The 15,698-nt window shown below is 38.7% G+C and overlaps 1 protein-coding gene across 3 annotated transcripts in view; it reads left to right on the forward strand.

The window, feature by feature from the left end:
• The first annotated feature begins 8,151 nt into the window (after positions 1–8,151).
• The window catches only part of LOC117304491 (collagen alpha-1(XXII) chain-like), a 33,814-nt gene continuing 26,267 nt past the window's right edge, over positions 8,152–15,698 (forward strand). For all 3 annotated transcript variants that reach the window (XM_033788987.1, XM_033788986.1, XM_033788988.1), the window contains exon 1: positions 8,152–8,365. In XM_033788987.1, coding sequence (XP_033644878.1) covers positions 8,343–8,365 — 23 coding nt within the window. In that variant the 5' untranslated portion in view covers positions 8,152–8,342. The remainder of the gene's footprint in view (positions 8,366–15,698) is intronic.

The raw sequence follows: 15,698 nt of genomic DNA on the forward strand, positions 1-15,698 counted from the left end.
GATGGTATAACACATTGTGAGAAACGGCTCCCTTTGAAGGAACCGGCGTAGTTTTCGAGAATTTTTTTTTTCCACAAATTTGATTTCGAGACCTCGGAATTAGATTTTGAGGTCCTGAAATCAAGCATCTGAAAGCACACAACTTCGAGTGACAAGGGTGTTTTCTTTCATTAGTATCCATGCATGTATGACTCGTCATCTGTGCTGTGGTATAGTCCTAAAATGCGAAAGGCCGTCGGGCTACATCAAGGAAGAATATTATTTGTTTTTTACCTGTAAAGCACTGTATAGGTCTACTCAGTACTTGTCCTAGTTATGAGAAAATGGGAAAAAATGCTCTAGGTGACAAAGGTCGTAGGTTCGAATCCCACTGAGTATAATGCATGTGACTTTTCCCCTTAGAACTATATGGATTGTATGTTTACATGGTTACACACATCGGTGTATTGGTAAAAACAAACAAATATTTCACCTTTATTTAGCTATTATTCTTATTTATAAGTCACAATTATAAGGAGCATTTTTATAAAATCCATATGTTTGTCAAAGGTTATTGTATAAAGCGCCCCTCGTTCCAAAACGTATAAACTAGGATACAGTTACAGGTTGATTGGCATCTGACTGGTACCCCGAACAAAGATACTGACAACAGGGAGACTGGTAACATAGGGCTATAGATAGCTCAGGTGGTAACCTAGCGTCTGTAGTGTTATTTCCTATGTACCAGGTTCGCCTGCTTAGTAATGTTGTCTGGTGTTGTTGTTAAACCCAAAGTTTTGAAACTATCGAAATTATCTGAAACCTTTGTGTTGAATTAAAAGCTCATACAATTCTCTAAAGGTAAATTTGTTCGTCAGATCTCAGAATCACTATCGATGTCAGAAACATCGCATTTGAAGCCCATAATATTGCCATAAATTGCTGCAGTCGAGATATGAAGCCGCTATAGATGTAAGTGCGTGAAATGTACAAACAAAGTCACTGAACAAAAGCGTGAACAAAGAAAAGTCTGTAGAGTGGGGTTTGAACCAACGACCTCCGGATTAACGTGCCGGTGCTCTACCAACCGAGCTATTATAAAGGCCCGGTCACACAGGCCCCGATAACGAGAACGAAAACGAGAACGATAAAAATGCACGCTCGCGATTGGTTGAATTGCTCTACGCAGAATACGCCCACGCCCATTCAACCAATCGAGGACGTGCATTTTTATCGTTATCGTTTTCGTTCTCGTTATCGGGGCCTGTGTGACCGGGCCTTAAGCCTTATTTCAAAAGTCTGATTCGATTTATAGTATTGTACAATTCCAATTGGAACTTTATCCACATCTTGCAAACAAATACAGACAAAATTCCGGAATTCATAGCATAGTTTCGCAGTCAAAAAAAGGACAGAAACTCCCAAATAACTGTGATGGGTAAAACAAGTTATGTGGGGTGTGACGCACGAGGGGTAAAATCCGTAAATAACCACCCTCCAGTGCCCGGACTTCCAACGGCGTCTTCCAAGCCTAGTCGAATGTTTCCGAAACTGAAGTACCCCACTGGCTCAGTTATTCCACTCGCCAACAAACAGACATAGGTTAACACGAGAAGGTATGCCAGATATTTCGGGGAAACTTCTTTGGGTTGTGCACCGGTGTGCTACACCGTTGGGATGGGGTCCCTGATCTAGACGTCATCAGAGTTGTTATACTATGACGTCTAAAGGTAACCTTGTCTACCCCCCTTGGCACCAAATGAGGGCGGTACAATATTTGTAAGGGGTGCACCTAGACTGGTCCCTGCCCTTCTTACCCGCAAGGATAAAGACAGGAATTGGCCTTAATGTATACTCATGTACATCGGATTTAACTGCGAATCTCCAGGACCACGAAGGCCATGTGAAATGAATGAGAGGCAGAACGAGCCTCGAAGTGTGGCGTCAGATGTTCAGGCTATAGGGTGCACCCCAAATAAACTCCTATATCAACTAATGCTAAATATTCAGAAATACTCACTAAACAATGTACAGTTGGAATTTTTGCTAACTACAGAAATAAACACCCCTAAAATGTGCCTTTCCTAAAGCAACAATTCCCCCCTCCCGAAAAAACCCAAAACCCAAAACAAACATTTGAATAATTCTACACAGGTTTAGCTTTACAAACCGGGCATAGATCCGCCTTTAAGGCTATCTGGCAATCAGAACATCGATGCAAAGATCTTTTTACAAATTGTTGTTTGTGTTAATACATTTTTGTGGGGGTGGTGCCAAACTTAACAACTTGGCTAACCTCTAGGTCCACTTTACGCTACACTGAAATGAAGTTAATTTTTCTGGAATGCTGTCAATTCGGGCCATGATAATTGTGTGGGAAAAGAATAATCAACGAAACTAGTCACCATGTTTATTTGTAATGATTGTGGTTTGGTCCTCGACACTGCTGTGGTCTTTTCTAGAATTCCTTCCACTGTTTCAATACTATTTTTGCCTCTGCATAACAAGAAAATCTGTTTGCATGTCAAGGGGTGACCCAGCCGTTTTGCACAACAAACTTCCGTACTCAACTTCTGGCACAACTCCTACATTCTCTGCGTTACAGTGAGGATAGGGGGTCCACACACATTCTGACTCTGCCATATAGAAAACCAACACTGTAAACGTTTCCATTGGGAGAGATTTGTGAGAAAGTAGCGGGAAACAAAACTGAAATTCAGGGTTGTGGTTTTAAAAAAGGAACAACTGCAGACTAAAAACAATGCGTGGGCAAGGTTGTGGTTACAAAGGCATATAGATTGAAAGATTTGACACAACTATACCAATGATTATTTTACTATGAAAATATTAATACTATTCGATTCTTCTCTCCTCTCCCCTTGCGTTGTTATTTTCAATTTTATGATTTAATTTATATATTTTTTGTTGTTTCTTTATTTATCGATGATATTGTTCATATCAACTAGTTTATAAATGGCACAACGAAAATACAGTTGTAATCACACGCATTGTTAAGTCTGACGCTAAGGAGAAAACTATCAAAGTCAAAATCGCTGAGCAGTACAAAGCAAAACTGGTACCCTTCGTGGATATTGTAACCTGAATTGCATCTCCCTCTCCACTTCAAGCTCGATATGGGGCATTGTGTAACCCCCTACCCCTCCCCCCCCCCCCCGCTCCTGTTGTGTCACTCTTTATTATGTGCTTTAATCTCAGAAACTCTTTGGGTGATTTTTAAGGCCTGGAAATACGTTTGTATAAGAGGAATAATTATGTGTTCAAATAAGGGACAATTTGGTGAGTAGGTGCGGGGGGGGGGGGGGGGTGGCAAGCTTAGATAATCATCTCTGCTTACGAATATGATCAAGACTTCCTCAAACAATTCACAGTGTAACTTCCGACAGAACGAAAAATGTAACTTCATAAAAAAAAATCATTTTTACTCGAAAACTTTATATGATCCTTTAATACTCTCCTCAGAGCAGGTGGGAAATGCTACGTTGTGGCCGAGATTCGAAACTTGACAAAAACAGCACAAGAAAAGACAAAATGGCCAGGGGGCATGGTGTTCCCTGTCTCTCACTCTACCGGGGTTGTAGAGGGTAGACTAGGGTAGACTTGACTGTGGTGTAACCCTGGGGGTAGGGAGTCCCTCGTATAACACACCCCATTAACACGGTAGGGAAACTGCCACCAAACATTCTGGAAGGTTTCAGTTCATTTGGGTTATTTCTGCTGACAAACTTGGAGGAAAAAGTAACATTTGGATAATGACATTTTCCAACCTAAATATAAGAGTAGAAATGTTAGGAATTTCTTGAAGTTTTCTAAAATGTTTGATGAGACAACATGCTAGAAAGAGCTGGGCGTGTTTTTTTTTTGTAATCCTTTTAAAAATATTTTTTTTCCCCAGGGGTCCACCCCAGGACGCTCCTTCTGACAACCTGTTGTAGCTGTCACACACAATGAAAAAGGGCGGTTTGGCAAGGTGCCCCTATTCCAGTTGAAATCAAATTAGAACAGACACTTTTTTTCCAACGTGTGACTAAGCCATTATTCTGGATAAAGGGGAAGCGCACCTGTACATTGTCATTATCTATCTGTTCAATAAATGTTTTAATTTAGACAAGTCTCGCGCACAACCGATAAAGTGTGAGATTTCCCTCCCTTGTTCACGTGAAATCTCGTAAGCAAGGTTCTCAATGGATTATGCATGACACGTGATCCTCAGTCTACACTCAAGGAACTCCCGGGTCAGAATGCTCTGTGCCTTCGCTGTCAAGATTGTGCTTATAAGATGTGATATTGTCAATTTGTCCTGAGAGAGATTGGAAGCTCCATCTCTCAATGAAGATGCTGTCTTTCAATACACAAGCATGCCCACCGCATAGCTTGTGCGCCTTTGACTGCTGTAGTGGGCCTATCAATTTTTTGATGGAATATCCAAAATGCTCTTGAACGTTTACTCTCTGATGGCATAACAAGCTATAATATTATTACCGTCATATTATCAGCCCAGAGGCCTGAGGTATTTGACCGTGTTTTCTCGAAGGGGACAGAGTTTTTGGGGGACTATAACTGCCACGGGCGGCTGTTTGTTCAGTGGTGGGTGTATTGTCCCGTTAGGTCCGTCCAAGACCATCCTGCGAGTTGGCAAGGATATAGTTTTTCTTCGTCTGAAACACGATTCTGTTAAAAATTACCAGGTGCTGTGACACTCACTGAACCAGCAAGAGATATCACAAGTTTGATGATCAGAATTGTTAGAGTGACATCACAATGTCAGTACACAAAGAAAGAATTACAATTGTGAGCCAAAAACAACACAAATTCACTTCAAAGTTATGACTGTACATCCGGGAGAACATACTGAGGAAAATAAATGGAATGAGTTCAAGTTTTTGATTTTCAGGGGCGCTCAACTTTGCTTTATCAGTTACCATCTTCTTTTTATTTTGATCTCTTGACCAATGTGAGCATTGATTGAAGGTCATTTTGTATTTGACTTCAAGCCATTTGATGGTGTCCTGATTGAGGTCCATAGAACTATAAGCTTATAGAGCAAGTCAAAAGCAACAAACGCAATGTAGTTTTTGCTGCATCCTGTTTTCATCAGCGAAAATCCTGTGAAAGTTCAATGTTTTCCATGCTCGAAAACACTTAAATTTACATTGTTGGTCCCATTAAACCAACATTATACAGGTTTTAACACAAGCATAATAATATGACAATAAAAGCCCTACAAATAATACTTATTTAGGGTTGAAAAGGGAAACTTCGGGAGAGGAAGTCACGCTCTAGTTAATTTTCCTCCAGTTTTCTCTGTTCAATACAAAATTAGCCAACATTTTCCCAGTCAGTTTCCCTTGTGGTTTATTACTCAATTATGTTTTACATTATGTCTTGCTGGGTTATGTCATCCACATGCTGATCTTCCCACACTGGATTCGAAACTAGACAACCAAGCACTGCTGGTACCATACCCGAGAAACCAACAAACAGACAAGTCTAGCCTTTCCTAACCAGACAAACAACATTGATACCTGAAGATCCATTGTGATTCATTGCTCCTGATTAAGTGCGGTTTGATGCGCTACACACGCAATGCAACGCGACAGCTGGATTTGCGCTGGCAATTCATAGGTCCATGACCCATTGCTTTTTTACATCTGCAACATACAAGAAACATAAATCTTCATAGATTTTACACGTAACTTGGTTTAAAGATGGTCGTAGTGGAACTTTTCTTAAAATAATTCTGCCTGAAATGCTATAATTTTCGAGAAACGCATTTCGCGAGTACCAAATCCGGTGGTTTAAATCAGTGAAACAGTAATGGGGTTTTCCACAAACTTTACATCAAATAACATACAATATTGAAAATTTTAATGTCGACAGATTATTTAATTACTTGGTTTAAAGATGGTCGTTGTGTAAAACTTCCTTTGAAACAGTTCAGTCTGAAATGCTACAGTTTTTGAGAAGAGTTTTACATAGTTCATGAGTTCCATATCCGATGTTCGAAAACAATTATGTTTTTTTTTCATATTTTCTCCTAGTAAAGACAAATTGAGCTTTAACTATCACAGGTTTGTTATTTCATGAATTGGGTCACATCTTAACATTAAGTTCGGATGCTTGTTAAATACCAATGTATTGTCTGTTACGGACGAGTTGTAGGTTTGTAAGTTGATGAAAAAAGTGTTTATTTTCCGAACCTGAAATCTCACTATTATTATAAAGTTCCTACAAATTCCAAACCTCCAGCAAAATAGTTCCTTCTGAACTACTCTCCACAGACGACCCATGCGAATCACTGTTGCTTATTTCGATTGCCGCAAGCAAAATAAACCTGACATTGTATATGCGCAAATCCCTGACCCAGCAAGATGCACCTCACACAGGCATCTGTTTCTATATGTACTTGGAATTAATCTTGGGGGAGGTGGGCGTGGTTTACAATGGAATTAACTTGACACAACAGACAGGATAGCTTAGGTTCCAATTATTGTCTTCTGATTTAAGCGACCTTTACAATGCTCGATCTTCAATGTTTACAAATGGATAGGAAATTCAGTTATCCGTCATACACCATAGCAACTATCTGCATCCATGTTCCAATGTCGTGTTACCTGCGTTCACAAGCACTAATCAGTAAGGATTCTCAACACTGTAAAAACGGGGTCTGACTAATTCCCCCTTTAGCCTCGAAATGATCAATTATTTGAAAATCATACAATGGGTTTACCAGTGACAGAGTTCGAACAGCCTCACAATAACAAAAACACAATCCGTCACTAGGGAAAGGCTAATTTCACAGTCACGTGGACTTGTGCCAAATTCACTAATTTGAAAATCTGGCTGTTTAAATCCATATCAACGATCGGAGGTTACAAGAGTTACTGTAATTTTAAACTAGTCTGTGGGAATAATTTCTGTTGCAAAATATCAATGACTCACTTCTATCCATTGTTTTGTTCGTCCGTTTGTCTGTTTGTTGTTAGCCCTATTCCTTCCGAACACCTCCTTGATGTGTATAATGTTCAACAAACGCCCGTGGCCCATTGTTATAACATTATATGACCAGTGTGTGAGAGACGGACAAATACCGTGTCCCAGCGAAATAACCCTGGGGCAATCGAAGCTGAGGCCCCCATGATCATTCTGGTATGATCACGGACAAGGGATGCGGAAACATTGACTCCCATTTCCAATTTCTTGTGAAGGCAACGCCTTACACGGTACAGGAAGTTGTGATCCGAGATGGGCAGTGTTCCAGAGGGACATGTCACGATATTATAGTGTTGTGGCTGAAATATAAAGGGGCCCAGACCTTTGACATTCGTCAGACCAGCCTCATCATGTTCCATGCATTAGTCGCAATCAAGAACTCAGCTTCTTATTGATGCCAAACTTACAGTCACTTTTCATCCTAGCCTCGGTTTGATCACAGTGCGTTCCTATGATAGGAAAACAAGATGTCTGCTCCAAAGCTACGTCACAATGTAGGTCACAGTTTACGATGGACGTCAGGCCTTGATCAACTTGATGTGGAAAATTATTGCAATGGTGCAATGGAGAAAATGTTTCACAACTAAAAAATGCAACCTAGATGGTGACCTTTGATAACCATTTTACTGTGATTTTCGTAAAACCCAAATTTAGCAAAGTCTATTTTAGCACCCTCTGTAGAGTACGCAGAACCCGTGTTGGATTTCGCAGAAACAACTAAGTGCATTTCGGCATCAATGATTGCATGAATATCCTATTTAGAAACAGTGTTTAATTAAAGTTCTTTCTAAAAAATGTGCTTACAGGAAAAACTAGTTTAAGTGTACTGGATGTTCATCAGCTATTCAAGCACGTTGCGCCAGTTCAAGCAGACCGTGATACCTTTACTTTAACCCCGATTCCTCCGTTTTACGGGACCTCAAGTTGACATCAAGTGTTTGATAGAGAAAACCGGATAAGAACTTTATCAAGCGCCAAGGCCTAGAGAAGACATCCCATCTCTAGTCCAACCTTACATGCCGAGATTTGGCCCGTAAGTCAAGTCAGATTTTCTCGTTAGCGAGCGCCCAATCGCTGGCCGGGGCGCCCCGCTGTGCCGTCTGAAAGGCGAACGCAACTGGTATTAAATGCGTGCCGCCCCCGGTATACGGGACTCCGCACTGTGCCGAAGAGGTTGTCATATTTTCCCCGTGGTTTATCGGAAACGGACCCTCATCAAAAACCTTAACTTTTTTAGTCTGAGAGAGAGAGTGTGCGCTTCTTGAAGCCGAGGATAGGACTCTTAGGGTCGGGATCAAAAAACTTTGGAACTTTATCAAGTTTGGAGTTTGTGAACTCCGCGTTTGTATCCAATGAGGACTAACGGGTTTTCAAGGTAAGTTGAGATCATTTTCGATTTGCATGAAGTGACATTTCAAATTATCAACTGATATAAATTTGAACTAGGCCCTTTTCGTGGAGTTCTATTTTTCAAAATAGTGTGACGTTTTCGTTGGCTGTATATTTTGCAAAATTTTAAATTAGCAGCTAAAGCATTTACAGTTTTATGGATGTTTTACTGAGACGCTCAAAAGGTCGGGATGGTCGCACAACTTGGCAATTACTCAGTATTGCCTATATTTGTAGCGTGTATATCGTGAACAGAAGCACTGGTTAAGTGATGAGTTTACAAATTACAACTGCACAAAAGGAAAGAAATGTTAGCTAAGAAAGTATGTTTGCAATTATGTGTGGTGTAACTTATTGGGTTTACGTTTCCGCTAAAACGGCTGCTATCTTTCAGCAATTCTATTTACATTAAAAAAAAAAAAAACATTATTTGAGGAAATAGAATTAGCTTTTGTAAACTGCTTACCGCCCAAACAGACCTATTATGCAAAACAAAAAAATATTTAAAAAATGGCCTGATGTTTCGACCCTAACATAAAAAATTTCAACCTTTGAGAAAGTTTCTGCAAGGGTCGATACATCAAACCATTATTTTTGTGTAAAACAAGTTTCTAACTTTCAATCACGTCCAAAATAGATTCACGTTTTGAAGTTCAGGGACAAATTTTAAACTCGCATTCCTTGGATAGCTGACGCTGTGACGTCAATGCAAATATTTACCATAAGAGGGATATATCACCATTCTTTGGACATATTGGTACCTATTTTTCATCGTTATTTCATAATATAAAATGTCATGTATTTCGATACTTGTGTTTTACAAAGGCTCTGACTATCCGGTTAACTGAAAAGAAGAAAAAAATAAACACACTGATTCCATGTTAATTGTCATCCCTTGTCAATCACTTGAACAAGATCAAGGCTGAAAGGGAAATCGTCTGGACCCATTTTGGAAAGACTCAGAATCAGCAGTCATGATTGTTATAGTACAAAGGGAACACGACAGCGAGAAAAACAAATGTCTGATATCATTACAAAGCTGTTAATTTAACATTAATTTACAAATCTTGAAGAAAAATATTCAATTCATTAACAAGTATTGATAAAGTGTCGGATTACACTAAACACTGTTATCATTAATGGCACAAATGAAACATTAAACCCTGCAGAAAATGTACCTAAAAATTAAGTTTAATTTCACTAAGTTGTATTTTAACAATAGTATTTTGGTTCAATTACACTGCAGTGTCGACTCAGTCTCGTGTGAGATGATACATTTCTCCTTCATGTTGTTTGTTTTTTTCCTTTTTTGTTCTCCTTCTTTTTTTCCGAATCAACACATAAACATAATCCTACATCATCGGGGTACATTCAGGGTCCATTAATCAATCCCTTAGTCCAGACATATCATGATTATTGAAACATTGCCAAATGTATTTAAATCTTAAATAGATAACCGGCCGGTGATCTATAGCTTCCGCTATAGGGAACGCACACAATAACAGTGTTAGAGATTTCCTGTTGCACCATAACAACACTGTAATCGCACAAGCTAAAGTTTGAAAAACTTTTGTTTCTATGGGTAAATATTTGAATGGAGTTTTTAAATTTAGAAACTACACTTACTGTATGTGTACTCTTACTTTAAAGAGCTTTAGATAAGAACTAGGGCAATAAGCTTAAAAACATAGTCCCTTCTCTTGATGGAGACGAACTGAACATACTGCCCGAAACGTCGTGATCTACTTGCCTTTCAACCCTGGTTCTTTTAAAAGCCAAACAATATTCTCGAAAGAGTTCAATTTTTACATGATTGTCACCCGCAAACTTTAGTTTTATATTTTCTGTTTAGTTGCTTGTTAAACCAATTGAACCAACTGGACATCGAAGTGAGATTGTATAGTAAATATATGTTTACACTAGTGACAAATTGCCTTTTGATAAGTTCTTCTATCTCAAATTGATCTTAATTCTTATTTTTAACTGGAAAGTAAAAGACCAAAATAAAACCCGGTTGTTTATTCATGAATAATGAATAAGTAAAAGATAATGTACCCAGGCATACAGTGTACTTACCACACTCATCACACCCTCTTATTCATGAATAATGAATAAGTAACTAAAAATGTACTTGGTCCCATTTACCACACCCACTGGCTTCTGCACGAGTAGATCTTTACTTATTGAGTCCATAGCAACGTTACTTATTGTGTATCCGTCGTTGCTTGTCAGAGTCGAATGATAACGTCTTCAGTTGTCACATTAATTTTGATGGATTCGAACCGGAACTCATGAGTCATTAGTCCTCCAATGTGTGCTAGGAGTAGATTCGACGTTTGCGTGTTGTGGAGGCTGCAGTGATTAGAATCATTAGTGTTTAATACTAGGAACAATAAAGCAATTATGTGTGTTACCTTAAAGGGATGAAACAACTTTCAATTAACATAATGTCGTAATTACGTCGTTTATCTCGTTTTTACGACATAAAGTCGGTTTAGCATTAATTGTAGATTCAACTCGATCGTAGTTTCAACGTAGGGAGGTTTGAATGCACGTTAAATATGGAAATAAGTTAACAAAAATACGTTGTAGGCTGTTTTCACACGCTTGCGTTTGCGTCACGTAAATACGAGCACAAACTCAGTATCTCGCAATTACGTCTAATTATATCATAATTTGCACCATAAAGACTTGAATGTAGTAGTAAGAGAGAATCCCATGACAGCATTGTGTTACCATTATCTGAAGAATGTTTCATAATTACCCGTAAATACGTCTAATTAACACGTAATAACCTCTGGTTGTTCTGTGAACACTTCCACCTTTATAACAAGTAAAGCTTGCTGACGAACAATACACAGTTTCTTTTCGAGGAAGTACGACCCTAGCTTTAAAGACAAATTGTGTACTTTTAGAATTTATAAAACTTGAGTCACATCCAATATGGTTATATAAAATTGTGGTGTATAAATTTTCCCGTTCCACGTGGTACAACCAAGTAAATAAAGATATAGCAACATTTGGATCGCTATCGGGAAAAATTAATTATCTCCAAAAGTCTTTTTATCAAAATTTTGGCACTGATATTAATCCTCACCGGAACTGCTTCCGTCTGAAATCCTGAGATCTTTGAAAAAATGCGACAAAAATGCTTATTCAATTTGTTTGGTATTAAAGGGCGAGCGAAATAGGCACTATAGGAAAAGTGGATACGGGAAATCATTTAAGTGTATATTCAAGGTACTTATTTTATTGTGTTAAATCATTTTCTAAACGAAAGTAAAGCACTGGGCCTGAAGATCCATGTGGGGAGAAATGTTCCATCAGACTTTTTGAGATATGGTGCACACTATATATACGAGTGCCCTGTTTGGTTTTGGTGTAAATACAGACAGATTTACCTAAACTATATCAGTGTCATAGTTTTATGACAACCATTATCTCAAAATTTCCAATAAAGTGATTTCCAAGTCAAGAGAACTGAACGAAATTGAACTTTCCCAAAGAGCCGACATTTTTCCCAGGTCCTTTTCTTGCTTGATGATACCTGTAGAGAAGATAATGACGAAATATTTAGTTTAAGATACTGTGGTAAAGTGCTTTCCAAGTCAAGAGAACTGAGCGAAATTGAACTTCACAAAGAGCCAATATTTTTGGTTCCCCGGTCCTTATGGAGGCAATTTTCTTGCTTTCATCCAGGTGTTAAGCATAAGTCAGACAGCGTCTCAGTTAGCCTCACTGCGGGGTACCTCAATGAGCCTCAATTTACCCGAACCTTCCACTCTAACCTCTTCAGAGGGATAGAAAGGGCGGGACAATTCACTTACCTTGGCCGAAAATATTTCATATAATTATGACAAGTGCAACGTATGCAGAATTTTTGTTTGAGTTGTGTATGCCACCCGGTCGAAAGGATGTGAAAATATGCAATAGATTCATTGTAATAATGATATAGCGCACGTATTCCTAGGAGGTATTCGAGGCGCTGGAACAATAAGAAACATTTTAGGACACTTCTTTTAATTCTTTGAAAGTACGAGACCAATATGTAGCACCTTATAAGGGTTTACAAGGCGCTGTGGCGAACACAACAGCCACTGTCAGACACACTGGAGCAAGCCCCTCCTCTTCGCGATAGGTGCAACTCAGTTCTTTTACGTGCATGACAAAAGCACACGGGACCTACGGCTTTACGTCCCATCCAAAGGACAAAGCAATAATGGTTAAGTGTCTTGCTTAAGGGGACACAAGTGCCACTACCAGAACTCAAACCTACAATCTGCTGATAAGAAACACCAATGCCGTGTGACAGAGACTATTATTAAGGATTTGGAAGTCTACAAAATGGAAGGCAACAATTTGAATACTCCCTGACTATATAAAAATGAAGTCCATACCAGCAGTGCAACTCAAAAGATAAATATAGAAAGTCAGGGTCAATGAAATGAAGTATAACTTTGGGAGAAAAAAACTCAATTGCATACACAGCAGTAGAAAATAAAACTTGAGTGATTGCACACAAAACCATTCACGAACCAGCTTTATTGGTAAGATTTTCACTTGGTTGTATCATAGGTCCTATCTTTATGGTTGGATGATGTTTTTGTCGCAAACTAGATAATTAATGTTCTCTTCTACAAAGCAAAAATGTAACAGACCTCTTTAGAAACGATCTTATCTTGTGCTAATTTGAGAAGATTTCCTCGATAAGAAACGAAATAAACCTTTATTGTAAAAAATAACACTTCGTCAGTTTTAATTGAAAACACTGGTTATTTTGGTATGTTCCTTTGACGGATCACCAAACCTATACAATGTGCCGGAAATATTCGATTTATTTCAATACTGTTTTTCTACAAGCCTTATACGCGTGTTTATACACATCTAATTACTGGTTCGTCTTTTACATTCAGAAGCGTTGAATACTTTTTCTTTCTATTCGATGGGCCAACACAAAATACACCCCAAACAAACAAAAACCAACGGTGCTTTTTTGGGTGTGACCATCATGTAATGTTTGGTAACGAAGTTCATGTATAAAAACACACCATGCTGTGCGTAGAATTCAAACTGCCACAGGCGACACCCCCATACACACAGCGTATAATAGTTCACATAGATTGTTATGGTGCTACAATATATCACTATTTGTTTTTATATGGTAGAAAAATCATATCTGAGTCGGTGGTCATGTTTGCATGGGAACTTAAACCAATTCCAGAGCATTGACCAGATTTGGAGTTGACCCAAACATACAAATGATGGACAGGGATTCTGTTTTCAGGAAGTTTTTTTTTTGACACAGCTCAGGAATTCCTCCAGAAACAGAAATATGTGAGGGCATGCCAGAGGTAATTGGGAAAGGCAATGTAATAAGAAATATAATAATAGACCTACGTAATAAAATAATAACTCACGGTAATTCATAACAATAACAGTTGCAACCCATTTTTCCAATATTTATGTTGAGGAGTTTTTTAAAGTGATTTGTTCAAGTAATTAAAATTATTTGTTTTGTTTTGTTTTATGTAAACTATGTGTACGACTTTGTTTTTTTAAGAGCATTAATCAAGAAAATAATGACTTGACAACTCATGTATTAAAAGAGAGATTTAACCAAACACACTAAACTGTTCTCAACATAATGTGTTGTCGCAGTGTACATATCATATCACCAACATTGGGTAATACGATTATAAAACACACTTATGCACTGAATTTCAGCGAGGAATATTGGGCCCCAAACCGGCGGGTTACCCCTTCTTAAGTAAAACTCTTTGGGTGGTATATTACACAAATTATCTTCTCACTTTTGTATTAACTTCTCCGTCTGATTGGCTGCAGGTTCAGTAAAAGTTCACCACTAAAACCAATGGATTGTGTAACCTTCTGGTGACCTAACGGTCAGTTTTTGCATATAAACATCGAGAGTTGGCGAGGATTGGTTGCTTGACGGCCGCCGTAATAAAGCCACGATTTCAGGGTGGGTTTTTCACGGGTGAAGTCGGCGCAGCGTGTGTGGCGTCGGAAGTCAATCCCTTACCACGAGTGAGGTTTATTATTTGCGACATGTTACTCAATCTTAACGAATGATTGCAAAATAACATACTAATTTGTTTTGTAATGTGGTGATTGATGAGGCTGTATGTGTCGACATGGGAAGTTATACTCTCAAGAATGTTCCCGCCAAATTATGTTGGCTACATCCTCAGGATATCGCCATTTTGTTTTTAGTGGGTTGAGAGGCCCTATTTTATAGAGCTGCTTAGCTGCTTAAGCAGCAATAACGACTTTCTGCTGAGCAAAAAATAGCAGAATACCAGTCATAGGTGCTTTGACAAGCACAAAAAGCTGCTGAAACATGCACAGCAGAATCCTGCCAACTAGGATTAGGTTACCAGCCGAACTGTGACACATGTACCGTCAGTGACTGGTATCCTGCTTCTTTTTGCGTAGCAGAGAAGTGTTAGGCAGTGTACTCTCTGCTTATAATCAGCTCAATGAAATTTGGCCCAGCTGTAGTGATATCACTCGATTCGTCATAACTTAAACAGACATGAGGGAAATTATTGTATACAATGATGAATTGCAAAACTGAGGTCAGACATTTCTGACCCTAATTGGTATTTTTACTCACTTTTGGTCAGTAGAGTAAACAGAACCCTGGATTCGAAACAAGGGTCGGGTGGGGTTGGGTATTGTCAAGTTGATACCCGTTTGTTGGGCCAAATGTCATAATGTTAAGCAGAAAATACTGCTGAATAAACAAATTTCTCTGCTAAGCAAACAATAAAAGGGCACCAGTTACAATAATGTAAACTTTATGGAAATTTGGCTGATAACCCGTTTCTGTTAAGCAAAATGTTTCTGTGCTTAGAAAGTTTGTATGCTTTCAGGCTTTATGAAATTGGGCACTGTTAACTTTTGTAACATGGACACAATAGTTTTATTTGTACATCCAGCCTTGACTTCATTCCACAATTCAAATAACATTTGTTTGGTTAAAGGTACACGGTCACCTGTCAAAAAAAAGAGCAAATGGAGGACGCATAGCGCCTCATTTGTTATTACAATTATTTAGCGTTAATTTGTATTCTACTTTGGGTCTCCATCTCCAGTTCCCCTCACTATAAGGAGCACGTCCATCTTGAACTAAATAAATAACTCCCCACATTTCCCGAACACATCAAGCACAACTCTACGTTTACTCCCAATTTCTGACCCCTCAGGGGAGCCGAGGTCCCATGTACTTTCCTTCATTTTTCAACCCCCATTTTTTTCTCTCTCTCTCTACTTCGTTTCACAGACGACACATTCAA

Source organism: Asterias rubens, chromosome 21, assembly GCF_902459465.1.
Source record: "Asterias rubens chromosome 21, eAstRub1.3, whole genome shotgun sequence".
Classification (NCBI taxonomy): domain Eukaryota; kingdom Metazoa; phylum Echinodermata; class Asteroidea; order Forcipulatida; family Asteriidae; genus Asterias; species Asterias rubens.